Raw genomic sequence first — 22,610 nt, 5'->3', positions numbered from 1 at the left:
CCTTATCCCACCCCAATCTGCTTATATTTCCAATTCATAAATTTATGTATTTCCAATGATCTATTACAAATTTTTATTTCGTACTTTTCTGTTTTGCTTTTATGGAAAGTAGCACACTATACACAATGTTTATTTTGCTTTTTTCCCCTTAAATAAGGAAACTTGGAGATCTTCCTATATCATGATATATCATTTATGTCACTGACCTTTTTAATATCAGATGAGAATTTTCACTAATAATGGACAGAAAAGAACATGGTGCGGGTTATGTTGCACAGGTGATTTTTTTTCTGTTAACAGAACTTTTCAGTTAAAACATGACTTAGATTCATAAATTAGGGGGAAAATCACAGGCACACTTTAAGATCATAAACTATTTGCAGAATTATTTTCTTCGTTAACTTTCACTGAGTGCGTATATAACGTATATGGTTCTAAGTGAACAGAGATTCAAAGTTTGTATATTTAAAAAAATCTAATGTTCCTGTAATTTCCTTACTCCTTCATTTTCATGTGTGCTTTTTATTATTCACAAATTGAGTGGCCATTGTGTTTAAGATTTCTTCAACCAGTCCTTGACATTTTATTTTTTATATTTATTTATAAAACTAAAGAACTTTTACCTTAAAGAATTGGAGATTTGCATTATCCATCTTATGATGGCATAATGCTAACTATCTAATTTTCATAAATACCTTGCTTTTCATTTGATAGATTTTTATATTGTATTTCCTTCCAGAAATTATGATTCTATAGATATTTTGTTAACTTAGTTCTCCATGATCCCTAATTCATTTACACATGTTACATTTGTAAGCATCATTCCTTTCATTTGAAAATTGTTTTGTTTTTTTTTTGTGGAAAGAAAAAAATGTTTAACTGCTTCATGGTAGAACTGGTGTGTGTGTGTGTGTGTGTGTGTGTGTTCTTTTCTAAAAAAAATTCCAGTTCTTAACACTACATGATCCCCAACTTTTACTCAAATGATATAAACCTCTTCACTATTTTATTTTAATGCTTCCATGCTTCCATGGCATCTTGATTTTTAACCTGGATTAATAATAATAACCCACATTTGGACTGTCTTCCAAGGGCTCACATTAGTCTCTTCACAATCTGATGCAGTTGGCAGGATTACCATTACTTTCTTCACTTCACCAATGAGAGAACCAAAGCTCTTAGAAGTAAACATGTTTTCCAAGGGTCACAGACTTAGGCTTTGGCAAAGCTAGGCACAGAAACTAAGGTATGACTTCTGTTATTGCTTTTAGTGCTCTTTTTTTTATAACTGGCTCCTCTTGGGCTATTACTGTTGAGCAGGATGGTTTTTAATGACCTCTGAAAAATTAAGATGTCAATGCGTAAAACATTCTGACAGTTGAAATGATAGATCCTGGAAAAGCAACACCCAAATTTATAACTAAAAGCCTCTAATTATAGCCTGCTCTGTGCCAAGAAATCTTTGAAGCATTTTAATACACTATTTCATTTAATTACCGCAGCAATCCCATGGGATAGAAACATTATTACCATTTTATATACTTCATGCATAAGAGGAAACACGTTGACAGAGACGTTACACAACCTACCCGAGGGAACACAGAAAGTAACTTAATGGATTTAGGGGCTTGGGCACCCACCTTGAGGGCTTGGCTGTTAAGCACAATTCTCATCTGCTTCCCTTGAGTAACATCTGACTTGGGCAACTTCGGAGACTTCTTGGAAATTCTGAGGAAAGCTCATGTGCTGTCAGGGTTGTCAGAACCAGTGGTGTGGATGGTGTTTGCATCACTTCCAACTCTGCCTTCAGTGATGCCACATCAGTAGCTTGAAATTGGCTACAGTGGGAGTATTTCTTTACACCGTGGAAACTGGGAAATGCAACAAGTCAGGATTTATGTTTTTGGAGAGCCTGTGGATTAACATTTACAATCATGGCCCTCATTAAACCTAAGGGTATCTCTTGTATATCTTCTAAGGCTGTGACTTTATGATAAAAAAAAAAAAAACAACTCAAGAAATTTTAGAGCAACAATACTTGATGCTTGATACAATTTTTATTGTACTAATAAAAATGCAGATACCTCTAGGATACATATCATATTTCCAATTGACTTAGTAAGACACAGCAGTAAATTGAGAATGCTTCTGTTGAGATGTGTATATAATTATTAAAGTTGCATTTGCTTTTGGAATATTAGTAAAACATAATTATTTAGAAGGAAGAGGGATGAAGAAATATTTAGTTGCTTTTAAACTTTAAATTAAAAACCTGCTGACTTCTGCGACATTTTTTAATGGAAAATTCTCTTTCTAGAAAAAAAATGGTTCAGGGAGTATTCCAGAGAGGCATTTTTTTTTTTTTTTTGGAAATTTGGGCTGGATTGCACAAAAAGGTCAACACCTAATAAAGCAGGACAAAACAAATTATGAATCAGTTTAAAACCCATACCCGCACGCACACACACACACACACACACACACACACACCCGTCCCTTTTTCTGCTAAGCCTTGGTAATTTCAGGGTTTCAGTTAAGAAAACAAATCAAAACAAAACATCTCTCTTAAAGGGTGATTTAAATAAGAAAAATAGAAACAGAGTTTCTGACAGAATTTGAATTCTGACCTTCTTTGAAGGATTATAGAATAATTTCCTAAATGAATACAAGTGTTGGTTGGTTTTTTAACAAGACATTTTCAAATGTAAATGCAAATATTTTATGAGTCCTGCTTTCAGATGTGTCCCTAGAGGCTATTGTTTTTCAGAGCGGCAACAGTTGTAATCCAGAAACATGTGGCCTTAAGAGAGAGAGAGAGACAGAAAAATCTGTCTGATTGTCACTATTTAGATTTGGATATTGCCAGGCAAAGTAGCATCCGTGGCCTCATGAATTGCTATTCATGAGGGGAGGCAGCTGTCTGGGAGGGATACTTACAGAGATGGATATTATGTTTACTAATACCACTGAACAACATAATTTATATCTTCATTTTGTTAATGTGAATGGATCCAAGGCTTAGAATTACCATAGGTAGAGTGCTGACTCTGGATTTAGAAAGAATCGGTTGTTCAAAACCTGGATCCTCCATTCAATACTTCCTTTCTTTAAGCAAGTTACTTAACTTCTCTATTTCCTAGCTTCATCATCTGTAAAATAAGAATAATGACAATGCTAACCTTATAGGGTTGATCTGAGGATTAAAATCAGCACAATACCTGATAGAGTAAAAGTTAATTAATAGCCACTATTTTTACTATACTAATAAAAATGCAGATACCTCTAGGATACATATCATATTAAGATATATAACTTATACTTCCTAGTGAATATATAAAATAATTTCCTGAAAAATAGGTTTTGATCCTGAAAAAAAAATGAAGACAGGTGGGATGTAGTTACCTGGAAATTAAAGCAAAGTCCAAACTGCTGGAAAGGAATCTTAATAGGCTATGCCTCTTGATAAAAACGTTCTCAGTTGACTTCTGTGTCTTACTAAGTCTAAGAGTTCTTCATTTTGTGAGAGATTAACTTGAGCAAGAATGCATTGATGTCAATCAGCAATTCCCGGAGTTATTCTGGTAGAAATCGAGTGAAGTCAGGGACACCTCGGAGCTTAAGTCTCTTGAAATCATTGAGTGTAGGGATTTACCAAGGAACATTCACTCATGAAACAAATAGTTACTGAGTACCTGAAATGAATACCAGACACACTGGTCAGTAGAATCAGGAGCACAACTGTACCCATAGTTGGTGGCTAGAGCTGTCAAGAGCCAGGAAGATCAAACTAAGCACAACGACAAATGCTGCAAACAAGAAACAGGGAGGTTGTATGTTAGAGAGGGAAACCCAAGCATGGGGACAGATTACAGGAGGAAACACTAAGTAGTGGCATTAAGTCATAATCAGAGGAACTAACATGGAGTAAGAATTGTACAGAGTTGAGATTCCAACCTGGATATGATTGGACTTGCAGGTATTCCTTTAAGTTAATGAATTTTGTTCTTTGGCAAAGCTCCCCATGCTCATTCTTAAATGCATGACTTCTAACAAAAGGACTTCCTTTTTTTTTAATGTCTGGAAAATGCTAGGTATAGGAGCACTGAAGTTCAGAAATATAGTATCAAAGATGAGAATTTGGGGATTATAGCACAGAGGTCTGATTCTTTCATGCTTTATTTTGATTTCAATAATTGGAACTCCTTTGCTATTTCAACATGATCCCCATCCTAAAGTTTTTGAGAATGGCCAGTGAGTGTTTACTTATTTTACCCATCTTCCCTGGCTATCACTTTCCTCTGCAGCCAGGTCTCTGGCTTCAAAATGATGAATCGCTCCCCTGCAGGTCACCTACTTTTCCCTCAAATTCAGAAATCTATAGGTGGGTTCCACTCCCAAGCATGAGCTCAATACCTGCTTCCAGTTCCCTAAACTGTTGCTAGAATCAGCTGTAACTGCTGTAAGACCTTCCTGATGGATGCTTTCAGAACCCACACCTCAACCCTTTCCACAGAGGTCCCCTACCAGGGGTTTCTCTGAATCCTCTAAAGTCGAAGCCCATCTTCCAGAAACCAGCTTATCCCCTATGGAAGTGCCTTTCAACGTATTTTCCTATCCTGAGTTCAGGACCTCAAGCTCCAAGACCAAGAGAAAGAAAAAGGGGCTATCAAAATTAATGTCAAGTTGTGCATTCATCTCAAGGATAAACAATTATGTTCAAAGACTATGCAGTGTAAATCCATATTTAGAAAAAAAATGACATTTTTTTCTAAAATACACTGAATCTGCAGTGTTGCAGCTGTGCTCCCAAGGAGGACATTGTGTACATTACTGTTTAGAGATTGTTAGCCTCTTGTAGTTATGTTGTATCAATCTTCTGTATGCCAGAGTAGGGCCTTCATTTTATTCTTATATAACTAAATGACCTATTCAAAAGATTTTTCATTATGCAAAAGAGCAGTTTGCCTCTGTAGATAAAATAAAGCCTCTGTAGAAAAACAACACATTATTTTTGACTTTTCAAATGTGCATTTTTCTCACTTCCAAATGCCTTCAAAAACTCTTGGAGTTCCATCTCAATATGGTCACTATGTAACCCTAGTAACTGAAGTCAGGGGACAGAATGAAATGTGAAATAGAGGTGTGGAGTAGGAAGGTAGTCAAGGACAGATGTGGAAAAGCAATGAAAGTTACTAGAGAGGAGACATCAGAAGAACAGATATAGAAGCAGGAGGCATATCTGAAGATATGAAGCACCAAAAGCCAATGGGAGCTGGGTTACTATAAAGGGTAAATCAAATGCCACAGGGAGAACCACTGGATGCAGTTAGGAGATTCCTGATGACTCAGTGGAGTTTCAGTAAAGAGAAAAGCCACCCAGATTATAGTAGTGTGAGGAATTACTATGGAATGGCTCAAGAAGAAATTAGATTATTTTTCAAGAATTTGCTAGTGTAGGAAAAAGCATAAATAGAACAGTTTATTAGTGGGAACACTTACTTGTTTGTTTGTTTATTTGTTTTATATTTTGTGTAGAATGGAAGGCTTCCATTAGCCTGGAGATGAAGAATGAAAAAGAGATTTGGGCCAAAGAGAAATAATAGTTATGGAAAGATTAGGTAGAGAAGTTATCCTTAGAAGTGGAAAAGAATAAGTGGAAAATACAGATAAAGATGGGGCTTACTAACTAGTACACAGCCAAGGCTCCTCATATAAGCAAAACATAAGTAACGTTGCAAAATCAGAAAGGTTAATTAGTATTTATTTTAAACTCAGGTGTTCTTTATGGGTAAGAGTGCTACGATAATTATGGCCAAAATATAGACCATGGACTATAAAACTATGGGGTTCAATGTAACAATGGAGAGCAAACCTTTTGTGGTTAATCGCTACAACCTGCACATATCATGATGGCACTGACTCATGTGTACTCCATGGACATTTAGAGCCAGCACAGGCAAGAAGGGAAAAAGAAGAGGACTAATGAACACCTTTCATGAATATTTCAATTGTAAGTGACAGGAAGCCCAATCAAACCACCTTCAAGAAACTCTCACTGTCCACACATTGATGGCTAGTACTAACTATAAGCGTAGGTGACTCCAGGTAAAAATGATGTCTAGGGACCCACCTCTGTGTTTTGTTTGCTCTGCAGTGGCCTCCTTCTGATCCTTTGAGTGGTAGGAAGATGGCAATAGTATTTTCAAGCTTTATATCCTCACACCTTCAAATCCAGCAGGAATGACAAAAGGTTTCTCTCCAGAGGCTCTGACAAACATAACCTTTATATTTCATTGATTCTAGTCAGGTAATACGTGTATCCCTCAAATAGTATATCCAGGGGAGGTGGGTATATAAATGCAGTGGTCAAACATCTCATGAGCCAGGTAGGGGATCAATTTTATTTAAATCTCATGCCAAAAAAGAGAAAGAATAAAATCCTGCCATTTGCAGCAACGTGGATGGAACTGAAGGGTATTATGCTAAGTGAAATAAGTCAGTCAGAGAAAGACAGATATCATATGTTTTCATTCATATGTGGAACTTGGAAAACTTAACAGAAGACCGTGGGGGAAAGGGAAGGGGAAAAATAGTTATGAACAGAAAGGGAGGGAAGGAAACTGTAAGAGACTCTGAAATACAGAGAACAAACTAAGCATTGATGTGGGGAGCAGGGGAGAGGGGAAAATGGGTGATGGGCATTGAGGAAGGCACTTGTTGGGATGAGCACTGGGTATTGTATGTAAGCGATGAATCACAGGAATCTACCCCCAAAACCAAGAGCACACTGTATACACTGTATATTAGCCAACTTGACAATAAATTATATTAAGAGAATAAAATAAATCTCATGCCAAAGAATTGAGAATGGTGGAAAGTACTCTGCTAAACAATAACAACTTTGTCCTCTCTAGAGTGAAAATTATGTTAGTACCACACGTAGGGGACCTGGATCAGGATCTGTGTGGGATTTGGAACAACTCCTATCCAGGTTTTGCTCCTACTAAGGATAAGCCCCTGGGCAAGTGTTTTTGATTTCTTCTTTCTCTAGTCACTGGTTTTCTTACGTGGAAGATGAAGTCTCCAGCCCCTTTCTGTTCTGGAATTCTGCGGTTTTATCCATGGTTACAAAGTCCCTTATAAAGACCTGCTCATGACTAACCTACCCTGGCCACCAGCAGGGTGATAGGAGGGAGCTGCTTATCATTTGCTTAGTGAGGGAGCATTTACAGATATGGGCCTTATGTATTAGATTGATTTTATTTGGAGGGGTCTCTGAGGAAATCAAGTTGAAAGGTATGTGCTAAGACACTGTTGGAGCTCAGTGAATCACTAAAAAGCAAATTATGATTTTTATGAACTCCATTTTTATGGTGTGAATTGTAGGGAGGGGTGGTTGTTTGGAGTGATGTGTTTGTAGGCTGTTCTCACCCTGTGGATGGAGTGTGAAAACCAGGCTTAGAAAAAGTGCCGGTACATTTTGGGTGATTTTCATATTTTCGTCCATCTGTGGTGTGTTACTTTCTACAAACTTTCAAAAACAGCCTCAGTGGTGAAAAGGGGGGAAAAAATCTGACCAGATCTTTTGAGAGATGACAAACAAGAAAAAGCTCCATGTATTATATAAGATCTTACTGTTTGTGAAATTTGGGGTCAATAAAATATAAATTTTTTTAGCTTTTATTCATTTTTGAGAGACAGAGCATAAGTGGGGAAGGGGCAGAGAGAGAGGGAGACACACAATCTGAAGCAGGCTCCAGGCTCTGAGCTGTCAGCACAGAGCCCTACGCGGGGCTCGAACTCACAAACTGCGAGATCATGACCTGAGCCGAAGTGGGACGCTCAACCAACTGAGCCACCCAGGCGCCCCTGGGGTCAATAAAATATAAATGAATATTTACTGGATTTGAAAAAATATCACTTTAAATATTATTCTTTCCTAATAATGATATTAATAATAATTGTTTGACAATTAATTATACCCAAGGAAACTTATTATGCAGTTTGCATTTATGATTACATATAATTCTCAAAAAATCCTATAAATTAGATATTTATATTATTTCCACTAGAAAGTTAAGAAACTTGAGGCATGAAGAAAGTAAATGGACTTGCTTAGGATCATATAATTATTAAGTGTCAGAGACAAGTTCAAACTTAAATTCAACATTCATTCTTCTCTTCTTCCTTGACAACAGAACTCATTCTTTTTTTTTTTTAATTATTTACTCTTCTCTGCAAAGACAAATGATTCATGGAAGACCAATTCCAGGCCCAGGGTCACAGTGAGTGAAATCTTAATTGATTAAACTAGTATTTAGCCTCCAGTTCCCTAACCAGTGAGTTTATATATGGATGTATGATGCCATTCTGATCAATGGAATATGAAAGGAAGACTGATGGGACTGTGGGCAAAAGCTTTCCTCTCCATAAAACAGGAGTCCTGTGCCTCTGGGTTTTGCTGTATCTGAGTTTGATGCTTGAAACTGATACAACCATCTTGCCATAAGCATAAAGCTAAATCTAACACTAAAAGTTGGCAGCATAGAAAGATGGAGGAAACCTGAGTCCTTGATGATGTTATCCACTTGCTGACTTTAAAAATAAGCCCTTCTTGGAGTCAACCTACGTTTAGTTTTCTTCTGAAGGAAAATAATAAATGTTCCTATTATTTAAGCCCCTTCAGGTTAGGTATGATGTCACTTGCTGTTGAGAGCATCCTAATAGCCACATATGTCTGCCTTGTTTCAAAGCTCAAATTCTTAATCTCTAAGCCATCCAGGCAGTCATCTTATCCTAATAAGTCCTAACACAAATGTATGATTTCTAAGTTAGCTACTTATAATTCACACTCTATTTTCCTTTACAACAAGTAATAGGTTGATTCCGTTTCCAAGGTAGCCCACAAAACATATTGATTCCATGATACAGCTAAACAACAATACACGGTCCTTTGGCAAGGATTGAGTACTGGAAAGTCAAATACTTAAGACTTTTCTCATTAAATACAAGGGCATTATTTCCTTATTCGTTACCATATTCTATCAGCAAACCTACTTCCCAAGTATATTTTGTCTCTGTGTACTCTCCCTCACTTTTCTCTCATTGCCATCTCCATCAGTCTGGGCTGAGTCACCATCATCTTTGAGGCTGTCTGTCTAGACACACACCAACTAGCTCAGCACTGGGATCTTGCTGTCCTCCAGTTCCCTTCAGAAGTGGGGGCTGGAGGTGGGTGAGGCATTCAGCTCTCTTCTGTTCCAGGATCCTGAGAAATTATTTGGGGGTGTGCTGTCACCCTCCTCAGGGTTTTTCTGTTTGGAGAAGGTCAGGCAGGATTCAGCATCCCTTCTCAAGATCCCTTCTGTCTTCCTTTGTGACTTCTCTTGTGTAACCGAGGGCGTCTTTGCACACGCATAGGAATGGAAACTCTACTCTGACTCATTATATACTCTTCCACTGTCTTTGGCTGAGCCTCTCCTCCTTGTCTGGTATCTAGATTTTGAAACTCAAGGAACAGGAGTTTTCCCCCTTCAGATAATTGTGTTTCATATATAACTTGAGTCAGCGAATATAATCGGCTCTCTATATGGACAAAGGGCCACAGGGTAACAGCAAATATTTGTAAAAATATTTTGGGATATCATCTTTTCACATATAAAGCAGGGCCTGACTGAAAATGTTAACATATATAGTATATGCATCAAAATAAACAACAAAAATGAACTTTTTCCCTCTATTAACTACTGTAAATATCTGAAAAGTTTAACAACCACTAAAACTAGAGATTTTCTGCCCATGTTTTAATACATTTATTCATTTATTCAACAAATATTTATGAAGGAGAGTCTGTGTACATTGATAATTATTTTGCTATTCTGTTTGGCTATTGTTAACTCCCTCTTGTCATTCTTGTCATATTTTGGCCTCCTAGGTTTAGAAGGAAATATGTTCTTTGTCTTCCCTCACACTCCTGTCCTCCAAGCATATTGCAACTCTTATTATCCATGCTTCACCCCTGCTCAGTTGAGAAATAACCTTTTCTATTTTGCAATTAAGTAACATACAGATAATTCTCATTTGTAACATCAGTATAAAATATTTATTAATTAAGGTACCTTCCCGATAGTTCACCAACATTCTTTATCTCCGACAGTGAAATATTGGGTGAATGGAAGTAACAGTGCTGCTAAATCCATGTTATGGAATGTAATTGAATCATGTTTTCTTGGCAGAGGTATTCCATTAATTGGCAAGCCGTAAATGGTGAGAGCAGTTCTCAAACTTCAGTGTTCATGACAGTCATCAGGAGGACTTGTTAAAACAGAGTGCTGGTCTCCACCTCCAAAGTTTCTAATTTAGTAGGTCTGGAGTAGAGCCTTGAAGTTCCCAGATGCTGCTGATTCTGCTGGTCTAGGAACCACCTTTTGAGAACTACAATCTTCGAGGATGTCAAAATGAGGCTACAAAAAAGTGAAAGAATGTTAGAAATTTAATGGTTAGAATCGTAAGATTTTATTAAGAATGTGGCCCAAATATTGTCCTGACTGGTACATGAGATAACTTTGTGCCGAAATGCCTCCTTCAACAGGGAAATTCCACCATAGATTAGGAGAATTAAACAAGAGGTGCTGAACTGGACATTAGCAGTTCCTCACAGCTATGAGTCTTGGGCACAGGGGAGGCAGTCCCGTGTTTTGATTTGTGGTGTGGTCACCTGTCTCAGATCTGGGAAACTATTGGCTCTTAGGCTTCATCTCTGGCCTGCAAGCCACCCTTTTCCTCCAACCTAGCACTCTCAGTAATCCTTGGAAAGACACACAGGTAGATGAAGAATGGAACGCCCTTCTCTCATGTCTCACTTCTCCAATTAGAAGAATCTATTCCCTGGACAATGAGGCAGGAAGATCAATACTAGGTAGATATTGTTGTATTGTGATAAGATGTGAAAAACATCAAAGTTACTACTTTAACCACTTTAAAGTGTACAATTCAGTGGAATTAAGTACATTTACAATGTTGTTCTACCATCTCACTGTCAACTTCCACAACTTTTTCATCATCCCAAAGTAAATTCTGTACCCGTTAAATGACAAACCCCACTTTCCTCCTCCCTTCAGCCCCTGGAAACTTGGTTCTAGTTTTTATTTCTATGAATTCGCCTATTTTATCAGGTAAAATTTTTAAGTAGGTAAAAATTATTTTTGGAAATTCCTCCCACTGACTCTTTATGATCCATAGACTCTTTTTTTTAAATTTTTTGAAAGTTTATTTATGTTGGGAGAGACAGAGATAGTGCAAGCTGGGGAAGACCAGAGAGAGAGGGAGACAGCGAATCCCAAGCAGGCTCTGCACTGCCAGTGCAGAGCTTGACATGGGGTTTAATCTCATGAACCGTAAAATCATGACCTGAGCTGAAACCAAGAGTCAGACGCTTAACCAACTGAACCACTCAGGTGCCCCTAGACTCTTTTTTTTCTTATAATTTCTTTAATGTTTATTTACGTGTGTGTGTGTGTGTGTGTGTGTGTGTGTGTGTGTGAGAGAGAGAGAGAGAGAGAGAGAGGGAGAGAGAGAGAGAGAGAGAGAGAGAGAGAGAACACAAACGGGAGGGGCAGAGAAAGAGGGAGACACAGAATCCCAAGAAGGCTCCAGGCTCTGAGCTGTCAGCACAGGGCCAGATGCAGGGTTCAAACACATGAACCACAAGACCATGACCAGAGCTAAAGTACGACGCTTAACTGGGCGAGCCACCCAGGTGCCCCAATCCATAGACTCTTTATGTTGTTCTTTGGCTCCCCAAAGTCATTTTGAAATTCCACCATAGATTAGGGGCGTTAAACAAGAGGTGCTGAATTTTTCCCACAATGTCTCAAACTAAGCACGAAGTCTGCTTAGACTAACTAATCCAGATGTGTAAATAATGGGGGTTCTTTGAGGACTTGCTTTGTGACAGACACTTTTCTAAGTGCTTCTGTGCATTTACCCATTCCATCCTCATAACCCAAGTACTGGGGATACGATTATTACCATTTCTCTTTTATTGGCAAAGAAACTGAGACTCAGTTAGGATGAAGGATGTTTTCTAAGGCCACACAACTAAAAGGTGATGGAGCCAAGAGTTTGACTCTAGGGCAGTTCTCCTAACCAGAGGATGCTTATTAATCAAAAACATTGGTAATTAATAGAATGTGAAGCTTTGTGCCTAATGGAATGTTTTCAAAGATATTTTTGAGCCAAGAGGACTTTCTGGTGAAAAGCCAAGAGTCATCAGTCAGGCCTAGGGTAGTTTTCTGCTTTACCCATTCCCTCCATTTCCATCTCCCAACTGACTCAAAAAATACAATCTGAATCCCAACTGTCCAAGCAACTTGACTTCTCCTCAGACTCCTCCTCCAACATTCCCCTGGCCCCTTCTGCCTGTTTTGTGGGATGGAACCTCTTCTACCTAGGCCTCTGCTTCCTTGGATGGGTACGGAGGAAGCACAGAGACCTCCTTAGACCTTGAAGAAAGCTGCATCGAACTTTAATATTCTCCTTAGCCGGTTTTGTTTTAGCCAAGATTTGCCTCTTGAGAATTAAGCTAAGGTCAGTATAACTAACTTGTCCACCCAAATATTCAGTCTCAATAGTCACTCAAATATAATTATCATCTTCTTACAGTTCAAAAAAAAAAAGACTAATAAAACCAAAAGAAGAAAGTTATCAAGTAGACAGAAAAAAGGAAAGGAAACTCCCAACAACAACAACAATAACAACAAAACTGTTGAAAAAATTTGCAAGCCTGACATCTTAAATCCTTTTTGGAACAAAAAAAGGAATAAATAATAAATAAGTAAATAAATGTGCTTGGGTGGTAGCCTGGAAGAATTAATTCAAGTGTATTTCACACTCAGGAAGTAGGTTACTGACGAGTCAATATGGCATTTCAAATGTATCACCTGTTCTCATCCCAAAATTTAATTTATTGTATTTCAAAGTACCCTGAAATTCTACTATCCAGATATATTTCTCTATGTGAAAATGATTCAACATACCAGTTTTGAAAAATAAATTTAAGCTTCCTCCAACCAGAAATTCCCTGGTGGGCCAGGGACTTGAAAAATCAAATTTCTTTATGATTTTTTTTAAGATCAATTATTTTTAACCCTAAATTTCATGGTAGAGATGAGATAGTAAATAATGATCACTCATATTATTGCCTAATGTGAAGGTAGTCTGGGAATTTAGCAAGAAAACATGCATTTGAGGGAAAGGATAGCTGAGTAGTTAAAAACTCAAACTCTGAAATCAGACAGACTTGAGCTCAAAAAGCAGCACAGCCATTCCTGGTTGTATGACTTTGAGCAAATCCTTTAAGGTGTCTGTGCTTCAGTTTATTCATCAGTAAAATTAAGGCACTGATAATAATTGTATTTTCATCATGGTCATATTGTGAGGATTAGTTAGATAAAGCTTGGCTCCTCATCTGATTCATAGTAAGTAACAAAGTTAACAGCATTATCATCTCTATCCTCAGATAACTCTGAGGTCTGAGTGAAACTTTAGTACTACTCTTAGGGTTTTGTTTTGTTTTGTTTTCATTTTTGTTTTTTGGTGGGGGGGGGGGGCAGCAGTCAGCTCAGAGCATAAGTATGTATTAATCCAAGAAATAACACTAATGGATTTGCCTGTGTGAGAACCACTTACCACCCCCCCACACACACCCAAATACCCATATTGCAGAATGATCAATTTCTCTTAATTCCCCCAGCTATCCCTGGAGGGCTCACTTAGAAGGTATTTACCATGTACGAGTTCAATACCATCCTTAGCCCAAGGTCACTATAATAGCTTTTCTGGACACTGCCCCTCATTTTGGAGTGCTCAATGATGGCTCGTTTTTGGTGTGCCCTTTCCCTAGGGTGACAGGTCTTCAAGCCAAGAAGAACCTGAAACTCATGCTCTTCTCCCTCTTCTAGGTTCTTGGACTGTGGAATTCCCTGTCCTGCCCACTGTGCTCCTCTCCCATATTTTGAGCACTGAGACCCCAGAATTCTCTGCCCAAAGATTCCCTAGCCTGTCTCCCAAGTCTTAACAGTCTTCTTCTTTAGGTCTTCCCTCCTGAGGGAACCAAGACACTCTTGGTATGTGCATCCCATCACCCCTAAAGAGTGGCCAAGAAGCAGCTGATTTCAAAGCTGGGCAGGTTGATGAGAGTATACGGGGAGGCTGCAAAGTCCACCTGCTTACATAGTAAGGCACTGAGCAGGAGGTTAGACAGGTGCAGAGGGGCAGCCACAGCCAGTTGGCCCAGGCTTGTCATGCAAGGAATTGAGAATTCTCGATTCAAACTCAACTTGCCCAGGCTTTTATGAAACTTATTAAAAGGTAGGAGTATAAAACACATTTAATAATGTATTCATTTGATGTATAACTTTAAAATACTTAATTATTATATGGTATTTGAGAGAAATGTGCTCCTGCCTTGGGCCCAGCAAACATTAGGGGCAGAATTGAATGACTTAGTTGCTTGTTGAAGTGTGTCCTTTATACGAAGAGTAAAGCAGGGAAGATACATTTTCAAACTTACAAAGCCAGTGTCTAATTGCATTCAACACTTGAATTTTAATACTCAGTAGGTGTAAATGTGGGCACCAATTGCCTGGAAATAACTGTGTGGGTACACTGATGTAACCATATTCCAAGAGTCCATTGTGGACAGAAATATTTTCATTGATATAATTGTAAAAGTCAAAATCTCATGACCTCTCCTTCCGTGGCCGCCTCCTTCTTTAGTCCCTTCCCCTGCAGATTTTCTAGTTCAAAATATAAGCCCTTTGGGAGTTGCGTCATCTGATTTCAAGAGAAAATTTGGGGTATAAATAGCTCCCGAGGATCAGTTGAGCAATAATTGGGCAGGAGGTCAGTTTTCATGACTCTGTGGCCCCCCATCTATACCCATGCTTAAGGGCCCCTCACTTTCTGCTTTATTGACCCTCTCTTGGCACTAAAAAAAGAAACAGAGGAAGCATTTCTCAGAAGTCAACAGTGATAACATATTACACATATACTCTTTATCATTGCTTTTGTATATTGTGCACTTTAAGAATTCCTAAGGGAAATGCACCAATGACTGTGTCTTCAGGTTGTAAGATTTTTAAACACAAAGTATTTTTTAAGAGCACTCAGGATACAAACAGTTATGCTCACTCTGCCACCTAACATTAGGATGAAGAGCAAATGAACCATTGGAGGTTTTGAAAGCAAAATTAATTATAGTATTTGGGATCCAGTTTTATCAACTTGTACACATTTATTCCAAAAATGAAATGGGGCCAAGCGTAGTCCTATGTGTTTTACATGTGGCATAATCTTATGTAAATATTCAGGTGTTTTCACATGCCTCAAGAAAACTGTTTATGATCATTCTCTAACAAAAGCCCAAGACTGTTATTCCACATTATACTATAGTTTTTGCTTCTTCCATATCTAGCAAGATCAAATGAAACCTAAAGAGTCCTTGTGGTGCTCAGAGCTGGGAAGACAGAGTGGACAAGGCAGGTGTCAGGGAAAGGGAAAATGAATAAGGGAGAAGAGAGAGATGGAGATGAGTGGGGAGAAATATGTGCCATTAGGTGTGTTGGCTTTTTAAAATGTGTTTATATTTAGGTTTTATTCACATGTCTTTATTCACATGTCTTTTATTCAACTTTCTTTTCTCTAAACTGGAATAATCACCTTCGTGAATCTGTTACAACTTATTTATAGCTTCATTAACAATGTCTTACTATAGTTGAGAAAGGAATATATGAATTAGTATTTAACAGAAATACAGTAAAACCTTGGTTTGTGAGCATAATATGTTCTGAAAACATGCTTGTAATCCAAAGCACTTGTATATCAAAGCGAATTTCCCCATAAAAAATAATGGAAACTCAGATGATTCATTCCACAACCCAAAAATATTCATATAAAAATGATCACAGTACTGTAATATGATACAAAATAATAAAGAAAATAGAAAATATGAAGAAAAATAAGCAAATTAACCTGTGACTTACCTTTGAAAACCTTCGTGGGTGGTCTGAGGGAGATGAGGGGAGGGTTATCGTGTAGGATGATTTTCACTATCACTAATGGAATCACTGCTATCTATTGGCTCAATGGCATCTTTTTCTGTTCGTGCAGCTTTAACAAGGAACCTATCCAATGACACTTGCTTTTGCCTCTTTTTGAGCATTTCACAGAAATGTGACATTGCATTGATGATCACCCACAGTTCCACAGCGAGTGAACAAGCAAGTGAGAGAGAGAGAAAGAGAGAGAGAGAGAAGAAACATTGGCTCAGTTGTGATCATGTGATGTTCGGCACCATGTACTACTCGTATTGTGAGACATCACTCCTTTGTCAATTTAAAACTTATTAGAAATGTTTACTACCTTGCAGAGAATACTCGCAGACAAGTTACTCGCAATCCAAGGTTTTGCTGTATTAACTTTCTTGGCTAAAGGCATGCAAACAGTGTATAGAATTTTTAAAATTTCTTTTTCCTGTGCCTATAATTCAAAATGCCATAAAAAAATGTTTAATGACTTTTCCACACCAAATATGCATGATTCCCCATAATTTGCTTCAAAAATTAAGGGATTATTCAAGGGCAAATTAACCTAAAGGCAATGAAGACGATGATTCACAGCAGTGAATTTACTCCCATGCTGCTGCTACTGCTGCTTATCAATCAGATAAAACAGGACTCTAAAGACTAAAATTTCTTTTATCATTCCTATCCTCATTCTACTCCTCAAAGGTAATCACTTATAATATTTCTGAATGTTTTCTAGTTATTCAAGAGATACATGTTCATCTCTTACTCTGTGCCATGCACTGTTGTAGATGCTGGTGATACAATAATGCACAAAATCAGAACAACTCTCTGCTCTCAAGATCTTTATGGTTTAGGGGATGAAACATAAAATGAATAAACAAACTAGTATACATACAACATGATATCAAGTGCTAAGAAGTCTACAGTAGGACAAAAAGACAGAATAGAGGTGTTAACTAACTGAGTAGGGGAGTCAAGGAAGCCCTCTTTACCCGAATACAGTGAGAAAATGATCCCCTCAAATTGGGAAGAGATGCTAAGCAAAGCGAACAGCCAGTGCAAAGACCTGAAAGCAGTAGGAAGCCTGGCAGGGTTAAGCACAGCAAGGAAGTCAGTGTCGCTAGAACAAAGTGAGTGAGGGAAAACTGGTTAAGAGATGAAGGTAGAGAGACACAGCTTGTGATGAGCTATGTAGGACATTATGAATTAGGCATTGACATGGCCCGACTCATACTTTAAAAGAAGCGTTCTGGCTGCAGAAGGGCATCAGGACAAGGAGACCAAGAGACCGGTAGGGGGCTACTGCAGCAGACCCGGAGAGAGATGATGGTGGCTTGGTCTCTCTCTCATTCATTGCTGGTAGGAATGCAGCCACTTCTTCAGTTTGGAAGTTTCTTAAAAAACAAAACATACTCTTACCATACAATCCAACCATTGTGGTCCTTGGTATTTATTCAAATTAACTTGAAAACTCTGCATACAACTATTTTTACAGCTTTATTGTAATTGTCAGAACTTGGAATCAACCAAGGTAACCTTGATTGAATGTATAAACAAACTAGTATATCCATACAATAGATTGTGATTCAGCAATAAAGAATTTCAAAGCGAAATGCACCTTAGAAAAAAGAGCTATTAAGACATGAAAAGACAGTATGGCGTTTAGATCCATAATAGCTAAAAAGGCATTTTAGTTCCTTGCCAATGACTTTTTATATTTCAAAACAGGAAGTACAATTGACTTGCTTTGTTAATTGAATATTAATATAAGATGGATTTGTGCCTTTGTCATCTATCTGATTTATAATCCATGCTGGTAGTTACCACAGAGTGTTTGTGAATGATGGAAATATTCTTTCTTAGCCTTTATATATATAGCTTATATATATATATAAAGATATTTATCTGCTTACTCTTTATATTATTAGAGGAAGAGAATGAGAGAGAAAGAGCAAGAGAGAGGAGAATGAAATTGACTGATTTTAAGGAATTGGCTCATGTGATTGTGGGGGCTGGCAAAACGGAAATCTGCAGAACAGGCTGACCCTGGCTGGAAATTCTGGCAGGAGTAAATGTTGCAATCTGTAGTCTGAAGGCAATTCGAAGACAGAATTCCTTCCTCTTCAGGGAATCTCTGTCTTATCTCTTAAGGCCTTCAATTAATTGAATGAGGCACCCTCACATTATAGAAGGTAATCCGCTTTCACATCTGAAAAATGCCTTGACAACAACACCTAGACTGGGTGTTTGACCAAATAACAGGCACCATGCCCTAGCCATGTTTAACATATAAAATTATATGGTATTTGTTGCTTTTTCAAAATTTGCTTTTAATTAGAGAGTACCATAGCTCATGCTTTCCTCTTTACACACTCTTCCTTTATTCCTATATCCACAAATGAATTCATATCACTCTTTCTCCAAGATTATATGCTCTTTTCTTATTTTTTTTATTTTTACATATTTTTTAAGTAGGCTTCACACCCAGCATGCAGCCCAATGTGGGGCTTGAACTCAGAACACTGAGATCAAGGTCTGAGCTGAGATCAGGAGTCAGACGCTTAACCGACTAAGCCACCCATATACCCCCATATGTTCTTTCCTTCTTAATGAATGACATCATGCATCATGATTAAGAATTACCAGACTCCTGATCCCACATCCACATATGAAATCTCATTTCCATAGGCTGATTTTGTCATGTTTGATGATCTGTCTTGGATAACTTATGAGTTTAAGACATACAGTCATCAATATCAAATTTGTAAAGAATCAATTGGCCACCATCACAATGTGTCATTCTACCTCAAGTAGCTGATAAAACAAGGCAGCAGTAGAATTCTTGGAGTTTGGTGACATCACAATATTACACCACAATGATTCTCAAATCCACCTGCCCATTTCTGTAGCTTTATTTGATCACTGGATAAGAAATAATAGAAATGCCATAAGCCCTGAATTTCCAAACCATGTAGTGTAATATCTTGCTATAATTGTCCATTTGAAATGGACAAAATGCCAAAAAAAGTATTTTGCTTTGAGTTACAGTGTCAGTGTGTTAAGGGTAAATCAGAATCACTCAAACGTAAGTTCCGAAAGAAAGTTAAAAATGATGTAATGTAAGTATTAATCAGTATTAAGTTCCAATTATGTAAGTTTTTTTGGTCTTCATATGTATACATGTGGTTTTGTAACTCTAGCCATTAAGTTGTATATATTTTGTCATAAGTTATTTCATAAATGCATTTGTGCTTATTTAATACCATGAAAAATAAATACTGGCAAATGACTGTGCTCTGTTTATAGAGAACAGCAGCACATAGAGGTCATCATATAATCTTTTGAGCCTTTTTTGGTAACACTGGGTGCTTTGGGTGGCCTTTCTAATTTTTTTTGCCCTTTACTTGGTCCCTGCCCTCTCAAGTTAGTGTGACTTGTTCTGGAGGCTTTAGCACACACTGTCATTTCTGGCTACCTTCCATCAGCTTATGATTCTTAGGCTTCACTCTGTACAAAGAGATTTACCCAAGCGAATGGAATCCAAAAGTCAAAACTACAATGTGCTAAAAATACCTAGGATTTATTAAATTGGTGCACTGACAAGGAAATAATGAAGTCAAATGAGACAGAGCTGGCCTCTGTTCTTTCTGGAGGCAAAGCTCAATCGCTCTGTAGAGTTTCTATATTTTGTGGGGAGCCTTTCACACTATCTTGCCAGTTCAGACCTTTCGGGAGTTCTGGGTGATTGGAGCTGACCAGCCTTAAGAGCAGGTATTACTACCCATCAGTCCAGTCACTGTTGTCTGTGTGGAGCTTATACAGGAGAGTGACAGAGCACCCCGATCTGCAGAGATCTGCAGAGATTGCAGTGCCCGATCGCTTCCTCACTCACTTTGTTGATTTCCTCAGCCAGCAATTCTAAACCCACCGATCCCCACCCTCAGGAGAGCAAAATACTGAAGTTTTTCTCAAGAAGCCAGAAGTGTTTCTCTTCCACTTCCACTGGCTCTGTCACCTAAAATGAGCTTTCAAAATAATCCATTTGTTTCTTTTTTTTTCTTCACTTTTTAAACTGTGGTGCTGCTATCGGAATAAATATCTTTTAGAGTACTTAATATATTATTTTCCTAAAATGTAGAGATCCTGATCAAATGAAATAACACATGTGAATGAATTTTGTAAACACCAAGGCCTTACTCAAATAGCTTGTGCTATCAGTACCATATATACCCAAGATTATTAACTACAAGGCGACTTTTACAACTTCCAGTCCCCTTTGTTCTTTCCACTCCAGTTGCCTCCTTTAATAACAGACATCTGTTTATGAAACTTCTTCTCTGTTTTAGTTTTATTCATTACAAGAATAGTATATTAATTGATATCTTCAGACTGGTATTGCTACACTTCAATGTTGGGGAAGCTGCACATGTTCAACGCCCTTAGTGCTTGCCTTCAGAAGAGAATCAATCTGAGAATTCAGAGCTTTCCAAATGTTAATCCACTCATTTTCCTTTTTTGAGACAGCTCATACTGAGGGGTGGTCAGAGAGTGATTTGCTGTATTTTAAGTCCTATTGCAGTGTTTGTTTTGTTATCAGTTTTTCTTCACTTTTTCCTCAAGTTTAATCGGTATACATTTTTGTAGAAGACTGCTGGATACCGATGATGAGCTCAGTGACATTCAGACTGATTCAGTCCCATTGGAAGTACGGGACTGGTTGGCTTCTACTTTTACACGGAAAATGGGGATGATGAAAAAGAAATCTGAGGAAAAGCCAAAATTTCGAAGCATCGTGCATGCTGTTCAAGCTGGAATTTTTGTGGAAAGGTAAGTGACACTGTTAGTATCTCAAGATGATAAAATTTGGAAAGCAGGAGATAAACTTACCATATCAAAGTTATGTGAGTCAAATATTTTGCTTCTCGAAGAAAACTTCAATTATAAGCATACATAGAATGAACAAATTTAGGGCTTTATTATGAGCTTGCCTATAACAAAAATGTTTTATCCTGGGTTTATTATTTTTATTTCTTTTAAAATGACATAAAGACTAAAAGCAAAGACTTGACTGACCAGTGCCCTCAAATGAACCTTTGTGAGTAACTGTTTAAGAAGTTATAACACACTCATAATTACACAACTAACTGTAACACACTCATAATTACACAACTAACTGTTTAAGAAGTTATAACACACTCATAATTACACAACTAATTTTACCTGTAAAATGTAACACTTGAGAAAAATGAGTTCTGTACTACATACTAAAATCAAACAGGCCTTTCTCTGTATTAAAGTGAAAAGACCATCCTCTTTCCATCATGGAAGGAAAGATCCCACGAGCTTTTGAAGATTTTTTTTAACATTTCTGTCACTGAAGCAAGGAATACTTGAGGGCTCCTAGAAGCACCAAATCAAATCACTGTAGTTTCTGATGTGAAATACATGGTTTTGTTGCTGTTGTTTTGTTTTTTGTTTTTTAGTTTATTAATTTGAGGGAGAGAAAGAGAGCATGCGCAGGGGAGGAGCAAAGAGAGCGTGTGAGAGAGAGAGAGAGAGAGAGAGAGAGAGAGAGAATCCCAAGCAGGCTCCATGCTGCCCAGTGCCCCACTGGGGGCGGGGGGGGGGGGTGAACAGGAGGGGGTGTGTGTGGGTCAGGGGTGCTGAACCCACAAACTCATGAGATCATGACCTGAGCAGAAACCAGAGTTTGAGGCTTAATCACAAGGTGCCATCCAGGAGCCCTGTGAAATACATGTTGATGTGGCCTAATTTTATATTCATTTAGCCCTTAAGAATACAGGCTTTTTTTTTTCTATCTAGGAAACAAGATGTTCTAGAATTAAAGTTAAAGACTTGAAATAAACGTGTTACATCTGACAATTTAAAAAATTAGTCTTTAGAAATCTCTTAGATTAAAAAACAATTAAATTATATTAAATGATATATAAAAAGATGAAACATTTTTGAAACTAATAAAATTGAGAAATGGAGAATTTTTTGTCAATGTACTTAAATTTAAGAGAGACCACATCATTTTTCATCTTTTGACATCTCTACTTATTAATTTGAATGAACATTATAAACTTTAATTTTCCTCTGTTAAAGGAACAATAGGAACACATTTGGATTTCTAAAAATGTAAATGAGAATGCATTGCAAGAAGTATTTGATGCCATTTGAAAATATAAATACAGCACATAAAGCTTGAAGTATCTTGGCTTGTGCCTATATTATATACAATAACAACCAGTCAGTGATTATTTAAATAATTTTGAGTATTTATTAACCATATCTAATTGGCTTTTATAACAGAATCTTCCATTAGTGTGGTGAGGAGATACCCACACCCCCTTACAAGATGCATAAACTGGCCCCAACTCTGCTGGGTGGGACCAGAAGTCTTCAACAGGGAGGCAGAGCTGGAGAGAAGGAATATCTATTCCCATTTAAAAAAAAAAAAAACAATGTTGGAAAGTGTGTGACAGTTATTGATTCTCATTAACATCAAATCGATATTAA

At 37.6% G+C, this 22,610-nt stretch overlaps 1 protein-coding gene and 1 long non-coding RNA gene across 9 annotated transcripts in view; one reads left to right on the top strand and one right to left on the bottom strand.

The window, feature by feature from the left end:
• The window catches only part of PDE1A (phosphodiesterase 1A), a 331,820-nt gene that overhangs the window by 234,976 nt on the left and 74,234 nt on the right, over positions 1-22,610 (top strand). For 7 of the 8 annotated variants that reach the window (XM_045480418.1, XM_045480417.1, XM_045480419.1 and 4 more), the window contains one exon: positions 20,733-20,915. In XM_045480418.1, coding sequence (XP_045336374.1) covers positions 20,733-20,915 — 183 coding nt within the window. Of the gene's footprint in view, positions 1-19,094; positions 19,208-20,732; positions 20,916-22,610 lie in introns of those variants that run through there. The other variant, XM_045480423.1, reaches the window with a different exon arrangement.
• Positions 10,084-18,914, bottom strand: LOC123599174. Its single transcript, XR_006713024.1, has 4 exons — positions 18,732-18,914; positions 17,323-17,482; positions 16,044-16,210; positions 10,084-10,463 (listed from the first exon to the last, which is right to left on the bottom strand). It is a non-coding gene; the product is annotated as an uncharacterized LOC123599174 (long non-coding RNA).

Source organism: Leopardus geoffroyi, chromosome C1, assembly GCF_018350155.1.
Source record: "Leopardus geoffroyi isolate Oge1 chromosome C1, O.geoffroyi_Oge1_pat1.0, whole genome shotgun sequence".
In the NCBI taxonomy this organism is placed as follows: Eukaryota; Metazoa; Chordata; class Mammalia; order Carnivora; family Felidae; genus Leopardus; species Leopardus geoffroyi.
Note: the sequence above shows the minus strand (reverse complement) of the source record. Positions and strands in the feature narration are given on the sequence as shown.